The 15,916-nt window shown below is 40.5% G+C and overlaps 1 protein-coding gene across 4 annotated transcripts in view; it reads right to left on the bottom strand.

Moving 5' to 3' along the window:
• Window positions 1-15,916, bottom strand: part of ALG9 (ALG9 alpha-1,2-mannosyltransferase) — an 87,729-nt gene that overhangs the window by 59,767 nt on the left and 12,046 nt on the right. For all 4 annotated transcript variants that reach the window (XM_036075439.2, XM_078059002.1, XM_078059001.1 and 1 more), the window contains exons 5-8: window positions 12,308-12,396; window positions 10,305-10,440; window positions 5,944-6,031; window positions 5,661-5,766 (exon numbers count right to left, since the gene is read on the bottom strand). In XM_036075439.2, coding sequence (XP_035931332.1) covers window positions 5,661-5,766; window positions 5,944-6,031; window positions 10,305-10,440; window positions 12,308-12,396 — 419 coding nt within the window. The remainder of the gene's footprint in view (window positions 1-5,660; window positions 5,767-5,943; window positions 6,032-10,304; window positions 10,441-12,307; window positions 12,397-15,916) is intronic.

Here is a 15,916-nt window from a genome sequence, read left to right as displayed (position 1 = left end):
ACAACTTATTATACCCTCCTACTAGGGCTATCTTTTTACCTAGGTATACTGTACTCTGAGATTCTGAATCAAAGTATTAAGTTGGTAAACTCAACTATGTTTATCTGTTAGGAATCCATAGATCAAGTTCACAGTTAGGCTATGAACATTTCATAATCGACTGTTACTTCCTGGAAGAAGTGGGTAAAAACTGGAGGATAAGCCAAGAGTGGGGAAGGTTCAAGAGGCAACAGTCTTAAAAACAAGGGCAAAAAGGGACAAAAATAGTGAATTCTGCAGCCAGTGTCCTCCCCTACTTGATGAGACACCTGCCTTAAAAGAGAAAAGAGGAAAAACTTTTATCTCTTTCCAGGGAGATACTTGATGCTATTTCTCGGAAAGTATCAAAGCTGAACTATGCAGAAAAAAATGCGTCAGGATGACAAGCTACGCATTTAACTGGTGCAAAGTGTGCAATGAAAGAAAGCTGGAAGCAGGGTGTCTGCGGGGAATGACTCACCCACCCATCTCCCTCTTTAGGGAAAGTGCTTCAATTCCTTCCATTCAAATGAGCTAAAGGGAACCTTCAAAGAAGGGATAATGTTTACTGTTCCCCAGACTGAATGAAAGGAAACCATTTTATAGACCTATAATTTTTTTTTTTTTTTTAAAGATTTTATTTATTTATTTGAGAGAGAGAGAATGAGAGACAGAGAGCACAAGAGGGAAGAGGGTCAGAGGGAGAAGCAGACCCCCTGCTGAGCAGGGAGCCCGATGTGGGACTCGATCCCAGGACTCCAGGATCATGACCTGAGCCGAAGACAGTCGCTTAACCAACTGAGCCACCCAGGCGCCCTAGACCTATAATTTTAAAGAACTGCAAGAACTAAATTATAGTAAATCCTCTTATAAATGTCAAATTTGCAACACCAAGAGCAAAAAGACACCAAGGTTCACCAAAAACGATTAGCAAAAGAATGAAAGCTCTAGAACAGCTCTGGCTGACAGTCAACTCTCAAGAGACTCACTGGGGCTGCATTCTCTGCTACAGCAAGAATGGAAAACTTTGAGCCTTTTAATAAGGGCCATTCACGTTTGCCTTCCGAAATGTCCTGTGCAGCAATCTGACAGATGTGGATAAAAACACAGAAACCGGCAGGGATCGTGTCCTAAGCTGCGAAGTGGCATCCTTGAGCAGATTCAATGTCATTTTTGAGGGAAGAGCATTTCTCATACCTGTCCTCCCACGCCTTCCCCAGGCCTGTGTACTCCTCCTCAGAGAGCACAGTCTTCACTCACCACACAAAAATACTTATCAACCTCAACATCTACAAAACTTGAAATGTTACAAGGGTAAGAGCAAAATCAGTGCCATGACCAGTCACTTTCTTTCTTGCAACATGAAATTTCACTTCTTGATCTTTGACACCAAAGGGATGTTTTGCCTACGACTTTGCAATTTTATGTCTACACTAAATTTCCTAAATGCAAGTATTCTTTACCTCGTCCAAATATTCCTTCTTTCTTTGACAAGGGTGGCACAATGCTCCTCCCATTTGAAAGAGAGCCTGCCAGTTGCATGGCATCATGCCACTGAAGCTCTCCAAAGGCTCCTGAGCATCCCCCAAACCTAAGTGCATGGGACCTTCAAAGGTACAGGTACTTCCTGCCCCTTTAGATCGAATCTTATCTTCTACTATCTCCAACTCATGCTCCGTTTCTGCAAGCTTATTCTCCCGTACGGTCTCAATTGCCAAACTCCAGGGTTTTGCTGAGGTTGCTCTAGTTGGAAAGAACACAGGCTTTGGAGTCAGACAGCCCTGGGCTCTTATCCCACTTCTGCCACTTATTAATTATGTGTAAGTCCCTCACCATCCCCACCTTGGTTTCCACAGCTGCAAGTAAGAATAAACAACGCCTATCTCACAGAGTTTTTGTGAGGGGAAGAAGACAGCTGTGTAAAATTTTTAGTATATAACAGGCATTTTTTTTTTAAACAGAAACTATTGTAATTAATAGTTGTGAAAATGTACTCCTTTTCTTTCTCCTGGCTTCCAAAGAGTCAGCTCAGGTCTGGACTGTGTCATTAATAAATGCTCTCTGGCCAAGAAAGTATTGAATGGTCCCTTTGAAAACCAGGAACAACAGAGTAAATATTTATATTATAATCACAATGGAGAGATTGAATTTATCTTGCTCATGCCTGTGCAGTTTCTACCTAAAATCAGCTAACACTGTAAAACTACTTTAACTTTTTTAAAAAAGAATCCAATGTTCAATCTTTTTTTTTTTTTTGTCTCAGCAGTACCTACAATGGACATCGTAGTTGTCTGAAATACACTCTTTTAGCATCTACTCACTAAACTTTTACTCTTCCTTCCAGGCTCAGCTCAAGGACCGCCACCTCTAAGAAGTCTTCTTGCTACCACCAGATGGACTTGCTCCTAGGATTCCCCATCTTTCTACTGTAGCACATAATACACTGGACTATAATTATCTATTCCTGTCACTGCAGCCTTATTGCACAGCAAATTCTGTCAGGACACAAATACTCAAAGGCAATTTATTCAATGTTTCTTTAGCTGAAATCCAGTTATCTATCTGTTCAAGTAGTATTACAGGCTTATATATAAGAAACAGCACTAAGACGTGAAGGCAGAAACTATCAACACAATGCATTTGTAGTTTTCAGATAAGAAACGTGCCTACCATAGCTAATGAAGCACTTGGAGCAGGAAAGTCTTACAAAATAGTCAAAATAATGCTAATTAGTGCCAAACATGGAGGCAAAGTTAAAGAGCTGGAGTTTCCATGACAAAAGATACGCTGTCTCACTGTTTGGCATCGGCATCAAAGCATTTAGTAAAAAGTCAGTCTTTGGTATTTACTGAATGGACTCACCCATTATAAGTTAGCTGACAATCAAAGTACTCTGCTTTAGAAAGTACTTTTACCATGTGCTATGGTGAGCGCTGTGAATTATGTACAACTGATGAATCACAGACCTGTACCTCTGAAACTAGTAGTACATTATATGTTAATTAAAAAATAAAATTTTTTTAAAAAGTACTTTTACCTCTATTATTTTTATTTGGTATCCAAAAAATCCCAATCTAACACACCACAACAGGTCTAGCCAAAATAGCTGCAGGACAGAAGAGTGATCAAGGCATAATATAATCTGATGGGTACTCCCAAATTTGTTCACCCCTCTATTCAGCATGACAAATCTTTATTGAGGACCTAGAATACACAAAGAACACTTACTTCTAAGATGGAAGAAGTATTTTCTCTGCAGAAGGAGTTAATTACTCTTTAAAAGAATGGAAATCAACCCCACCCCAAAATTGTCAAATTCAAAGATGATCTAAAAGCACAAAAATTCTACCATCAAGGAACAACCCCCTCAAGTCTGACTGACCATAGCACTGCATCAGTCCTGTTGACGCCCAGTAAGACAATGCATTCTGTTCCAACAGAGCTTTTTCCATCACTAGGAAAGTGATCAGTTCCTGTACATTCAAAATAGCAAAATCTGCACTGAAGTCACCCCAGGTTCATCAAAGCAGGCAGAACAGAGCTCCGGGCACTCCTCCCAGGCAAGCACTGGCCAAAATGAATGGCAGATGCCAACATCCAAGGAAAGACTGGCCACTTCTCTGCTGGATCCCAAAACAAAGATTCCCCTACCCAGCCACTGTTAAACCAGAAACAAAAACAAGAATTTATTCTTTCTTTTCTACTCTCCTGGCCAACCTGTAAATTACTAGATTTATAAGCCTCATCTATCTCAGCAACTGCTTTCATAGAGTATCAAAGTTTTATAAATAAGCAATCAAAACGTCATTATGTAATAACCTGTTTAAAAGGTAATGCCAGTTTCCCAAAATTAAATTGAAATTAACGTAATTTATTCACACATATATAATGGATATTATGCTTCCAATAGATTCCAGTAAATCAATTTCTAATGTGCAATCTGGGTCTAAGAGGGGAGTCTTCCTGCTATTGACTTGTAGAACCAAATAAAATTTTACAAGGCAACTAAAACAACGGATAATTAAAAACCTACAAACTCTCTCCAGCTAAAGGGAGACATCTAGAGGCAAAAGCTTAAAATTGCAGCTTTTTCTCACATCCTTGGGGATCTTGGAGTCAGTCCTAAAGGGGTCTTTTATTTCTTTTTTATTATGTTCAGTTAACCAAAATATAGTACATCATTAGTTTTTGATGTAATGTTCAATGATTCATTAGTTGGGTATAACATCTTTTAACATTCCTTCACTTAGGGAGCTCCTGGCTGACTCAGTCACAGGAGTGTGTGACTCCTGATGTTGGGGTTGTGAGGTGGACCCCCATGTGGAGTATAGAGATTACTTAAACTTTAAAAAGAATTAAAATTCCTTCACTTAGCAATTATTCTCTAAACAAGGCAGTTTGTGAATTCAAGTCACTGAACAAAACATGATTTTGACCTATTACCTACTGCCCTCTAAAATGACAATATTCCACAAATCCCAACAGGCCCAGTTAAATCTCACTCATATGCTTACTTTAAATCTCCTCATCCAATCTGTTGGTTCTGTTGGCAAAGTAGCAAAGAAAAGTGATGGGCATGGCTTAAACTGATAAGACACAGAGGTCTTATCAACCTGCTTCACAGTAGAGCCCCAAGATGATCACAAACACAAAATGCTTCAAGACCTTCAGAAAATTAATGCAAAAGAAACTACATTTATTTTAATGAAAAAACAGTCTCATAAAATGGCAGATCTGACCAGGAAGATCTCTAGGTCATCCCTCTATAACTGTCACTAACTCAAATGCCCCAGGGGGCCAAATAAAACAGGCTCAGGGCTAGCTGAGGATAAGGCGTTGGGGGGGGGGGGGAATGCCTTCCCCGGACTAAAGGCATCCCACTTTTTTCCTCTCAACCCTAAACTGGCCAACTACCCCCTCTCATGCTGACTCTACCATTTGCTCTGCTTTGTCTACACATTTTCCAAACTTTCTCTCCTAATGCCTGATACCGAATGCAAATTTTAAAAAGAACAAGTAATACCAAATGTGTCCATGTCCAGAAAACCTCTGGAAGAATATACTCCAAGCTGTTAACAACAGCCATCTGGAGATAATGGAATTGTGTTTCTATTTTCCTATTTCTGTTGTCATATTGGTTTTCTAATGAGAACAGAAAAAAGTAACTTTTAATTTAAAAAAGTAGCATCAAGAGCCATAGCATGCTGAGAATGACAGCAGGACTAACAGAAATCACATTAATCAAAGGGTGCCTGGGTGGCTCAGTCGGTTAAGCGTCCAACTCTCAGTTTCAGCTCAGGTCATGATCTCAGGGTCTTGAGATCAAGCCCCGCATTGGGCTCTGCGCTCAGCGAGAAGTCTGCTGAGGTTTTTCTCTCCCTCTCCTTCTGCCCCTCCCCACACTCATCTGTGCGCTCTCTCTCTCAAATAAATGGAAGGAAGGAAGGAATCACATTAATCAAGAAGAAATATTTACTGGCTACTTATCATCACTGTGCTATATGCAAATGTCATTTATTTTTAATTAAGATTACCAGCAAAGAAATGCTGTATTTGAGGAAATGAAGCAACTGAGCTGAAATTTCCAAGCTCAGGCAAATGAAGCTATCTCCTACTCTTCCCCAGACTCCCTAAGGCCTTACCATAAAGATCAGGTCCATGAGGAGTAAAGACATTGTACAAGACGATGTTCAGTGGTGCAACAACCAGCTTCCCATAGTAGTAGCTGTCAATGACCACCACGGGCACCTAAGACAGAGCAGAAAATAGATACCAATTGCAGGGTTTTGTTCTGGAAACATTCTCCCAATGCTAACAGAATAAACTTCAAAATGAAAAACAGAATGAATTCCTCATATTCTCTTTCCTACATCAACATGCTTTCATTACAACTTTAAAACAAAACAAAGAAAAAATAAAACTCACCAGAAAGAGTATTAGGGCCACCAGAAACCAATGAAAGAAACTCTTCCACCTGTGTTTCACGACCAGCAAATCAAAGGCAATGGGTAAACTATTTAAGAGAAACAAAACAGGGAATTAAACAGAATATAGACTCAAACAAGTCAGATTCACACATACCTCATGCTGAACAGGGGGAAAAAACGTCTCTAGCAGTTAATAGTGAGGAAAGAAAGCTGATATAGGAGAGGATGTCTTCTCAACAATATAGTGTTCTCTTCATAGAGCCCACGAGAGTACTTTGCACCCCATAATACACAAGAAATATTAATACTGAACTTATGGAAAGAGCTCCATTTTATACATATTTATGTGTAACAGACATTCAAAATATATGAATTTTAAGTGAATGTGCCCTGTGGCCCTACACCCACCCGGCCAAATGAATACTCATCTCTTCCATGATTTATAAAGATTTTAATAAAATTATAAACTTTGATATGTCCATTCTGATATATTTCCTTCCAGCACCATTTGCTCTTCTCCCTTTCACTTAAATTCTTCAAGCAAGTGGTGTATGTATGTTGCCTTCACTACTTTGTCCTGAAGGCCTGGCTTCAAGTTCGTGAGACGGATGTAAGGTCAACAGGAACCTCCTCTCGGCCAGACCCAGTAACTCTTCACGAGCTTCACCTCCTTTGGTCTTTCTGCAGCACTTGACACAAAGCATCTCTTCCTTCCTCTTTAGGCTTGCTGGCTCCTGTTCTTTCCTGGCCTCTTCCCAAGTGCTCCTTTCTAGATGTCTTTTTTGTGCCCTACCATGGTCCTAGGTCCCAGAAGCAAACTTCTACTCTTCTTTCTCTACACTCATTTTCTCAGTAGGTACTCCCTCTCTTGCATGAACAATCACCTCCATATCCACGGCATCCAAATCTAGAACACTAGTCAGAATCCTTACCCATGCTCCAGTCACAAGGAATTCCCTCCCCACACCAATCTGTTTCTACAGAACTTACCCAAATGTCCACTACAGGCTCTGCTCTCGACTCCTCTGCAGAACAATCTCTGCAGAACCAATTTCTCCTGCCTCTGAATTCACATGGCATTACCATCTCTGTCATTTATTTAGCAATGCCATGTGCTATCACAAGGTATTTCTTCTGTGATATGAACTTCCACATTCTATTATCTAAATTTTGCATTAACATTTGTGTTTTCATTTTTTTCTGCCCAACTAGTTATATTTCCATGGCATCTCTACTTCTCCTTTGGTAAGTAATCATACTTTTAGTTACTTGTTCAATGTCTGTTTTTCCTACTAAAATGTAAGCTCCAGAAGAGCAAGAACCATAACTTTCTTCTTTAACAAAGTATCAGCAGCGCCTAAGACAAAGTATTCAATAAATGATGGTAAACTGCGAACTGACAGCAATCCTGAAATCCCTTATCTCGGCTAAAGGCAGACCAATCAAAATGTGCCACCCAGAAGTATTTGAAGAACTCACAAAGTTCAATGTCAACGGTGCAGAGTAAAAGGAACAGAGGAACTGACAAAAACGGTTGGAGAGGTAAAAAGGAGGGAAGATCAGGACTTTGTGGGTCATGTTAGAATCTGGACACCACAGAGCAGGGGGTGGCAAGCTTTTTATTTAAAGGACCTAACAGTATGTATTTTAGGCTTTACAGGCCCTATATGGTCTCTGTTGCATGTTCTGTGTGTGTCTGTCAGTAGTGAGTGTGTGTTGTTAACAACCCTTTATAATGTGCCAACTTCTTAGTTCTTGGGCTATACAAGAGATGACCAGCTAGACTGGGCCCACAGGTCACAGGTTACCAGCCTCTGTGACAGAGGAATGGGGAAGCTATTATAGAGTTTAAAACAAAACAGGGAGTGATATAATCATATTTGCATTTTAGGATGATAACTCTATAGTTTGATTGTGGAGAGCAGATTTACAGAGATCAAGCCTAGAGATGGGAAGATCATTTGAGGCTATATGGTAACCCAGAAGCAGAGGTGAAGAAGAGTAGTCAGATTCAAGATATTCAGGAGGTACAATAAATAGGACATAGGAAAGAGAAAAGAGTCACAGAAATTTTGAGGTTCCTGGTTCAGCACTGAGTAGATGGTGGAACCATTTATTGAGTTAGAAACATAGGTAAAAGAGGGCGCCTGGGTGGCTCAGTTGGTTGGGCGACTGCCTTCGGCTCAGGTCATGATCCTGGAGTCCCTGGATCGAGTCCCGCATCGGGCTCCCTGCTCGGCAGGGAGTCTGCTTCTCCCTCTGACCCTCCCCCCCTCATGTCCTTGCTCTCTCTCATTCTGTCTCTCTCAAATAAATAAATAATCTTTAAAAAAAAAAAAAAAAGAAACATAGGTAAAAGAACAGATATGGAGAGAAGATAATGACCTCGGTTTTGTAAATGTTTAGCTATAGAAAAGGAGATATCTAATAGGCAACCAGGAATATATGAGACGACTGGACCAGATTTAAGATATGAGAATCATCAAGATGGTTGAAAGATAGGAGAAAAGATAGAAGACGGCCTCACACAAAATCTTTAATATTTTGATGATATGCAAAATAGAAGACTGGAGGTGGAGAAAACAGCCTTTAAAACACAATTAAGAAAATTTAGAATACCTATCCTCTAGAATACCTTTAACTCTCCTTCTAAAAACTTACCCCATAAATTTCCATGAATGTATAGACGTATGTACAAAAATGTTCACTGAATCATTGTACATCATAGCAAAAAACTGAAAACTACGTATCTACCAATAAGGCAATGGCTAAATTATGGTCAGATAATAGAATGCTATGTAATCCACACAAAGAACGATCTAAGTCTACATACATAGAAGATATATATAGTTACAGGATTATTCTAAGAATTTACGGTATGTATGCACATGTGTGTGTATTTACACACGTAAGGACAATTTCTGGAAAGATATATACAAAAGTATTAGTGACTACCTTTGAAGATTAGACTAGGGGAAAAGAGAATTAATTCTTTTTACCTCATACAAACTGGGACTTTTTTTATAATAAAAATATACGACTACAGTTGACTTTTGAACAACATGGGTTTAAACTGTGTGGGTCCACATATATATGGGGTTTTTTAATAAATATAGTACAGTACTGTAAATATATTTCTCTTCTTTATTTTCATAGTAACATTTTCTTCTCTCTAGCTTACTTTATTATAAGAATATATAATACATGCAACATACAAAATACATGTTAATTAAGTTATCGGTAAGGCTTCTGTCAACAATAGGCTATTGTAAAGTTCCTGGGGAGTCAAAAGTGACATTCAGGTTTTCAACAGTGCAGGGGGTCAGCGCCCCTGACCTTGTTAGGGTCAACTGTACTATAATAACCTTAACATCAAAGTGCGGTGTTTTTCTAAATTACTAGCAGCGCAGGTAAGAAGTGAAGGCAGCAGAGACTAGAGCAGAGGTGGTGGGAACAAGGAATACAACAGGAGTGAGAAATACTATGAGCCTTGAGGGAAAAAGCTGCTGAGGCAAGAACTGAAGACTGCAGGGAAAGTCCGGTTTCAGGCCTGGTGAGTGGGAAATGCACAGCAGAGTGGTGCAGTGTGGAAAACACATCAGCGGCAGGCTCAAGGCGGCCTGGGTCCAAAAGCAAACAATCTTTTTTTTTTTTTTTTTTAAGACTTTATTTAGAGAGAGAGAGAGCAAGGAGAGGGACAAGGGAGAGAGTATCTCAAGCAGACTCTTCGCTGAGCACAGAATCCAAAGCGGGGCTTGATCTCACAACCCTGAAATCACGACCTGAGCCAAAATCAAGAGTCAGTGCTTAGCCAACTGAGCCACCCAGGTGCCCCAGCAAACATAATCTTAAAAGCAAATTACCCTTTGGACTCTATTTATAAAGCACTAATGACTGGGGCACCAAGGTGGCTCAGTCGGTTAAGCGACTGACCCCCGATTTTGGCTCAGGTAGTGATCCAAGGTCCCGGGATCAAGCCCAGTGCAGAGTCTGCTTGGCCCTCTTCCTCTGCTCCTCCCCCAACTCATGCGCATGCTCTCTCTCAAATAAATAAAATATTTAAAAAATAAAAAATAAAAAAATAAAGCACTAATGATTGTATTTCTCCTGCAAAGATGTTGTAAGGCTTAGGAATAAAGTTTCTAAGGGGTTTAGCAGCAGCTAACATACAGCAGAGACTTAATAGTTACTATTCTTATTAGAATTAATCAACAATATGCACCAAGAGAAATATTCTTCCATTTCCCATAATCTCTATAAGTCCAATTCATTCCTGTAACTTCAGGTCATAACCAGAGAACAAGGAGATTTACTATGTGCCCAGGGATACAAGGAAGATGAACTGTGTTAGTCCCTTACCCAAGAGCGGCACTGAATGGCCAGCCTAAGATAGCCCCAGCGGCTACTCCAAGCACAGCAACGGAAGTCTTGTCCATATACCAGCCAGTCATGGCTACCAACGTGGTATACATACAGAAGCTGCTAGGAAGGAATGCTGCAAGAGTAAAGAAATGGGGAACACGGGGGGGGGGGGGGGGGAGGGACAAGAGTTTGAGGTTTATTAGGTGTTATTAAAAATTTACCCACATTGCACGATGTCAATAACCAGGAACATATTTTGAGGAATGTATTAGAATTGTGCAGTAAAATGATACTCCTTAAAAAAAAAAAAATGAAGTTCAATAATTTTTCTTATTTTCTCAGTCTTGTTTTTTTAAGGTACCAACACATGCCTAGTTATACAATGCCAAGCACGCCATTCCTCTCCTGGTCGGTACCCCAAATCCAAAACTTAGAGAATTCCAGGTTATATTTCCAGGCAGGGAATATGCTGCAAGAAACTTAGAACCATTGCTGAAGCAGTTTATCTGATTCTGAAGCAGTTTATCTTCTGATAGGCTTCTGAGACTGTCCTGTCACTAACCATTACCCCCTAGGAATTCTGGGAAGCCTTCTCAAGGGCCACATACTGGATGGCAACCCTGCTTTGCATCCTGCATCGACGGACATAGATAGCTTGGCCTGTAGCCGTCCCCTAGTTACTTCCATTTAGCACTACTTTGTTGTAGTAAACAGCAGAGGAACTGAGTACTTTCAGGGTCTCTGCGGGCTCTGCAACAGTAACATCTGATCGGCGTTTCTAACAATTTTACACAAAAATGCAGATCTGCCTCTCCAGACTGTGTAGGCCTGCTTCACCTAGCACTAGGGAAGAAACATCAGCATGAGGCAAGGAGCACAAATAGGCCATATGATCTCCCCAACTCAGTAAAGGGTTTACGGGCTGTGTATCAAAGGATCCCTTGAACTTCTCTGCGCCTTCTCATTCTCAGCTGAGATGACAAAGCTAAAGGTCCTCCTGAGAATCTCCCTCTCCTAAGAATCAACTTTAGGAGTAGCAAAGTAACCAAACATGAGGTACAAGCTTCACAGATAAATGCTAAATAATATTGATGCTATTTGAAGTTGTCAGTTCCAGCTGCCAATGCAGAGGACAAAGGAGCAGAGGAATCGGAGGTCTCTGCCGGCCTGGGGGGGAGAGCACAGTCTCACTGAGGACAATGACTCTCATAAGGTCTCGCACAACCACATAGATTTTGACACAGTCAACGAAGTTCAATATACACCTTTGTGCTGAACACTATTTTTATGTATATTTCGTGTGTATACTAGATTCTGGTACACACAAACAGAAATTAGAATTGAGATTATTTTATCTAGTAGCTTAATTTTTCCAGAAAAGTGGAAACAGGCTACCTTTTGGCAGCAGGCCACCATGGCTCAGAGAAAAGAAATATTCAATGGCAGCCCAACTTGCAAGCCACCACTCTAAGGTTATAGTCTAATTCTCTTTAAGTGTACTGTTTAAAAAAAAAAAAGCCCAACAGAGGATACATACCTTTATAGAATACATTGCAAATAATGGGCAGAAAGCAGAACCATGAACACAGGTTTTTAGACACAAACAAGAACAAGATAACAAAATTATTTCTCTTCCCCTAACAGCAAGGAAAGGCAGAGGGTGCTGGTGTTTTTCAGCCTTACGGTAATAAAAATATATATATACAATAATGTAATAGAAAGCAACATGATATAGAAAGCTCTGCCATTTATGAGTTGACTCCCAGTAAGTCATTTCACTTTTCTCAATTTCCGTATCCTCATCTGCAAAAATGAGAAAATGTTTCTTAACCCTAACACAAAATTGCTGTAAGGGTTTATGAAGATCATGTAGGTAACAGTGCTCTGCTAATTACTGATATGCTATCCAAACATAACCTATGCCTACACAAGTTCTCCCTTTCAATGCAACTATGAAAGTTCAGTGCACCTGTTACGCCCTCACCTGCCCTTTTACTTACCTGATGAGGAGCAAAACATGCCAGTGCTAAGAACCAAGAAGGCTAGCATCATTCGACTCACATGCAGCCCAAACTTCTTGCACACAGCCCTAGGAGAAAGGCAAAGACCATCAGCATAGCCAATCTTAAGGACAGACATTTCAAATCAAAGGAAAAACACATGCCTGCATCGCAGAGAACACTGAAGATCTGAATCAAACACAGAGCTGCCTGGACAGGTTAGCAATTTTGTGTGCAAAACAAACCCAAATATTCTTACTCTTTAAGCAGAAGAGAAGCTCTCTGCCTAGGAGGAAATGTATCTTTTCCATGCTAAGATCATGTATACTAATCAAGAGGAAAACAGCATGATGTAGTGGAAGAGTACCGCCTCAGATTCAGATGGGCACAGGTTCAAATTTGGGCTCCACCACTTAAGAGCAGCGGTACCCTGGTCTAGTGACAAAATCCCTCTGTCAGATTCCTCACCTGTCAAGTGAGGATAATGAGAATGCCTACTTTGTCAGACTCCTGTGAGGACAAAGCATGGAAAAGCGCTCAGAAGAGTGCCTGGAACAGAGTTGCTCGATAAATGATAGTTATCAGAGAAAATGGACACACAAAGCATTAATAAGCAGTTGTCTAAGTCCACGTTTCTCAACGCCGAGCAATTACACACTTCCTTTACTTCCTTCTTGGAGGTTTTTAACCCCGTAAACATTCTTAGGAATGACTACCGCTTCATTTAGTCCACATTTGTGCAGATATACCCGTGTTAACTGTCTCCGGGCTCAGGTTCCTTAAGTGCATCTCAGAGCTGCTTTCTGAAAGAATTTTGCTTCTTCCTAAGTATATCCTTTGTAAGTTCCTTTAGTGAGGATCTGTTAATGGCAAATTCCCCCCTTTTTGTTTGTTTTTTTTGGTCTGAAAATCCTTACTAAGCCCTTGGTCTTAAAAGATGACTTAGCTGAGTACACAATTTTAGGATGACAATCGTTTTCTCTGAGCACTTTGAAGATTTTTTTTATCTTCTGGCTTTTGAGAAGGCTTCTGTTGATTTAACTAACATTCCTTTGTAGGTAATTCTATTAGTTCTGTCAACTTTTAAGATCCTCTTTGCCCTTGGTGTTCTACGTGGTTTCACTAATTCCTTATTAATCTAGCTCAGGATATGTTAGGCTCCCTGAATCTATGAATTAGCATCTTTTTTTTCATCAATTGTGGAAATTCTTAACTATTACTTCCCGCAATACTGCCTCTCCCCATTCTATCATCTCCTAGAATCTGACTGAATCTGTCAACACATGTTTAACATCTTTATATTTCCCTTACATTTCCCTCATATTTCCCTTTTGTCACTCTGTACTTCATTCTGACTTGAGATCAATCTTCTGGCTTGCATGTTAGTGTCTAGCTGTTCAAATTAACCACTGCATTTTTTTTTTTTTTTTTAAGTTTATTTGAGATAGAGTGTGAGAGAGAGCAGAAGCGGGGGGCGGGGGGAGGTAAGGGAAGGTGGGGACAGAAGGAGAGGGAGAAGCAGACTCCCCATTGAGCAGGGAACCCGAAGTGGGGCTCCATCCCAGGACCCTGGGATCATGACCTGAACCCAAGGCAGACGCTTAACCGACTGAGCTACGCAGGCGCCTCTAACCACTGCATTTTAAGTATCAATTCCACTACTTTCATTTCTAGTTCTATTTGGTTCTTTCTCAGATCTGCTGGGTTATCTTCATAGTCTCATTCCTTTTTTCCTTTTATCTTCTTCATTGTATTGTGGTAAGAACAGGTAATCGGGGGTCTATCTTCTATCTTAACAGATATTTAAGCATACAATACAGTACTGTTAACTATCCACACAATGTTGTGCAGTAGCTCTCTAGAACTTACTCATCTAGCACAACTGAAAATTTAGACGCATTGATTAGCAACTTCCCATTTCCCCCTCTGCCCAGCCCCTGGCAACCACCAACCTATGCTTTGCTTCCATGAGTTTGACTTTTTTTTTTTTAAAGATTTATTTATTTGACAGAGACACAGCGAGAGAGGAAACACAAGCAGGGGGAGTGGGAGAGGGAGAAGCAGGTTTCCCGCTGAGCAGGGAACCCGATGCGGGGCTCGATCCCAGCACCCTGGGATCATGACCTGAGCCAAAGGCAGACACTTAACCGAATGAGCAACCCAGGTGCCCCGAGTTTGACTATTTTAGAATCCCATAAGTAGAATCATGCAGTGTTTGTCCATCTATATAACTGGTTAGCTTACTTAGCACAACATCCTCAAGGTTCGTGCATGTTGTCACACACTGCAGGATTTCCTTCTTTTTCAAGATTGAATATTCCATTCTATGTATATATACCACATTTTCCCCCATTTATCAGTCAAAGGACACTTAACTTGTTTCCAATCTTGGCTATTGTGAATAATACTACAAAGAACATTAAAGTGCAGATACCTCTTCAAGATCCTGTTTCAAAATGGTGTTGGGAAAATTGGACAGCCACATGCAGAAGAATGAAACTGGACCATTTCCTTACACCACACACAAAAACAGACTCAAAATGGTTGAAAGACCTCAATGTGAGACAGGAATCTATCAAGATCCTAGAGGAGAACACAGGCAGCAACTTCTTCGACCTCAGCCGCAGCAACTTCTTCCTAGAAACATCGCCAAAGGCAAGGGAAGCAACTATTGGGACTTCATCAAGATAAAAAGCTTCTACACAGCAAAGGAAACAGTCAACAAAACCCAAAGACAACCAACAGAATGGGAAAAGATATTTGCAAATGACATATCAGATAAACGGCTAGTATCCAAAATCTATAAAGAACTTCTCAAACTCAACACCCAAAGAACAAATAATCCCATCAAGAAATGGGCAGAAGACATGAACAGACATTTTTCCAAAGAAGACATCCAAATGGCCAACAGACACATGAAAAAGTGCTCAACATCACTCGGGATCAGGGAAATGCAAATCAAAACCTCAATGAGATACCACCTCACGCCAGTCAGAATGGCTAAAATTAACAAGTCAGGAAATGACAGATGTTCGCGGGGATGTGGAGAAGGGGGAACTCTCCTACACTGTTGGTGGGAATGCAAGCAGGTGCAGCCACTCTGGAAAACCGTATGGAGGTTCCTCAAAAAGTTGAAAATAGAGCTACCCTACGATCCAGCAATTGCACTACTGGGTATTTACCCCAAAGATACAAATGCAGTGATCCGAAGGGGTATGTGCACCCCAATGTTTATAGCAGCAATGTCCACAATAGCCAAACTATGGAAAGAGCCAAGATGTCCATCAACAGATGAATGGATAAAGAAGATATGGTATATATATACACAATAGAATACTATGCAGCCATCAAAAAAAAAAACAAAAACGAAATCTTGCCATTTGCAACGACGTGGATGGAACTAGAGAGTATTATGCTAAATGAAATAAGTCAATCAGAGAAAGACATGTATCATATGACCTCACTAATATGAGGAATTCTTAATCTCAGGAAACAAACTGAGGGTTGCTGGAGTGGTGGGGGGTGGGAGGGATGGGGTGGCTGGGTGATAGACATTGGGGAGGGTATATGCTCTGGTGAGTGCTGTGAATTTTGTAAGACTGATGAATC

The sequence above is a fragment of the Halichoerus grypus genome, chromosome 11 (assembly GCF_964656455.1).
Source record: "Halichoerus grypus chromosome 11, mHalGry1.hap1.1, whole genome shotgun sequence".
Taxonomy (NCBI): Eukaryota; Metazoa; Chordata; class Mammalia; order Carnivora; family Phocidae; genus Halichoerus; species Halichoerus grypus.
This window is presented reverse-complemented; position numbering and strand designations above follow the sequence as displayed.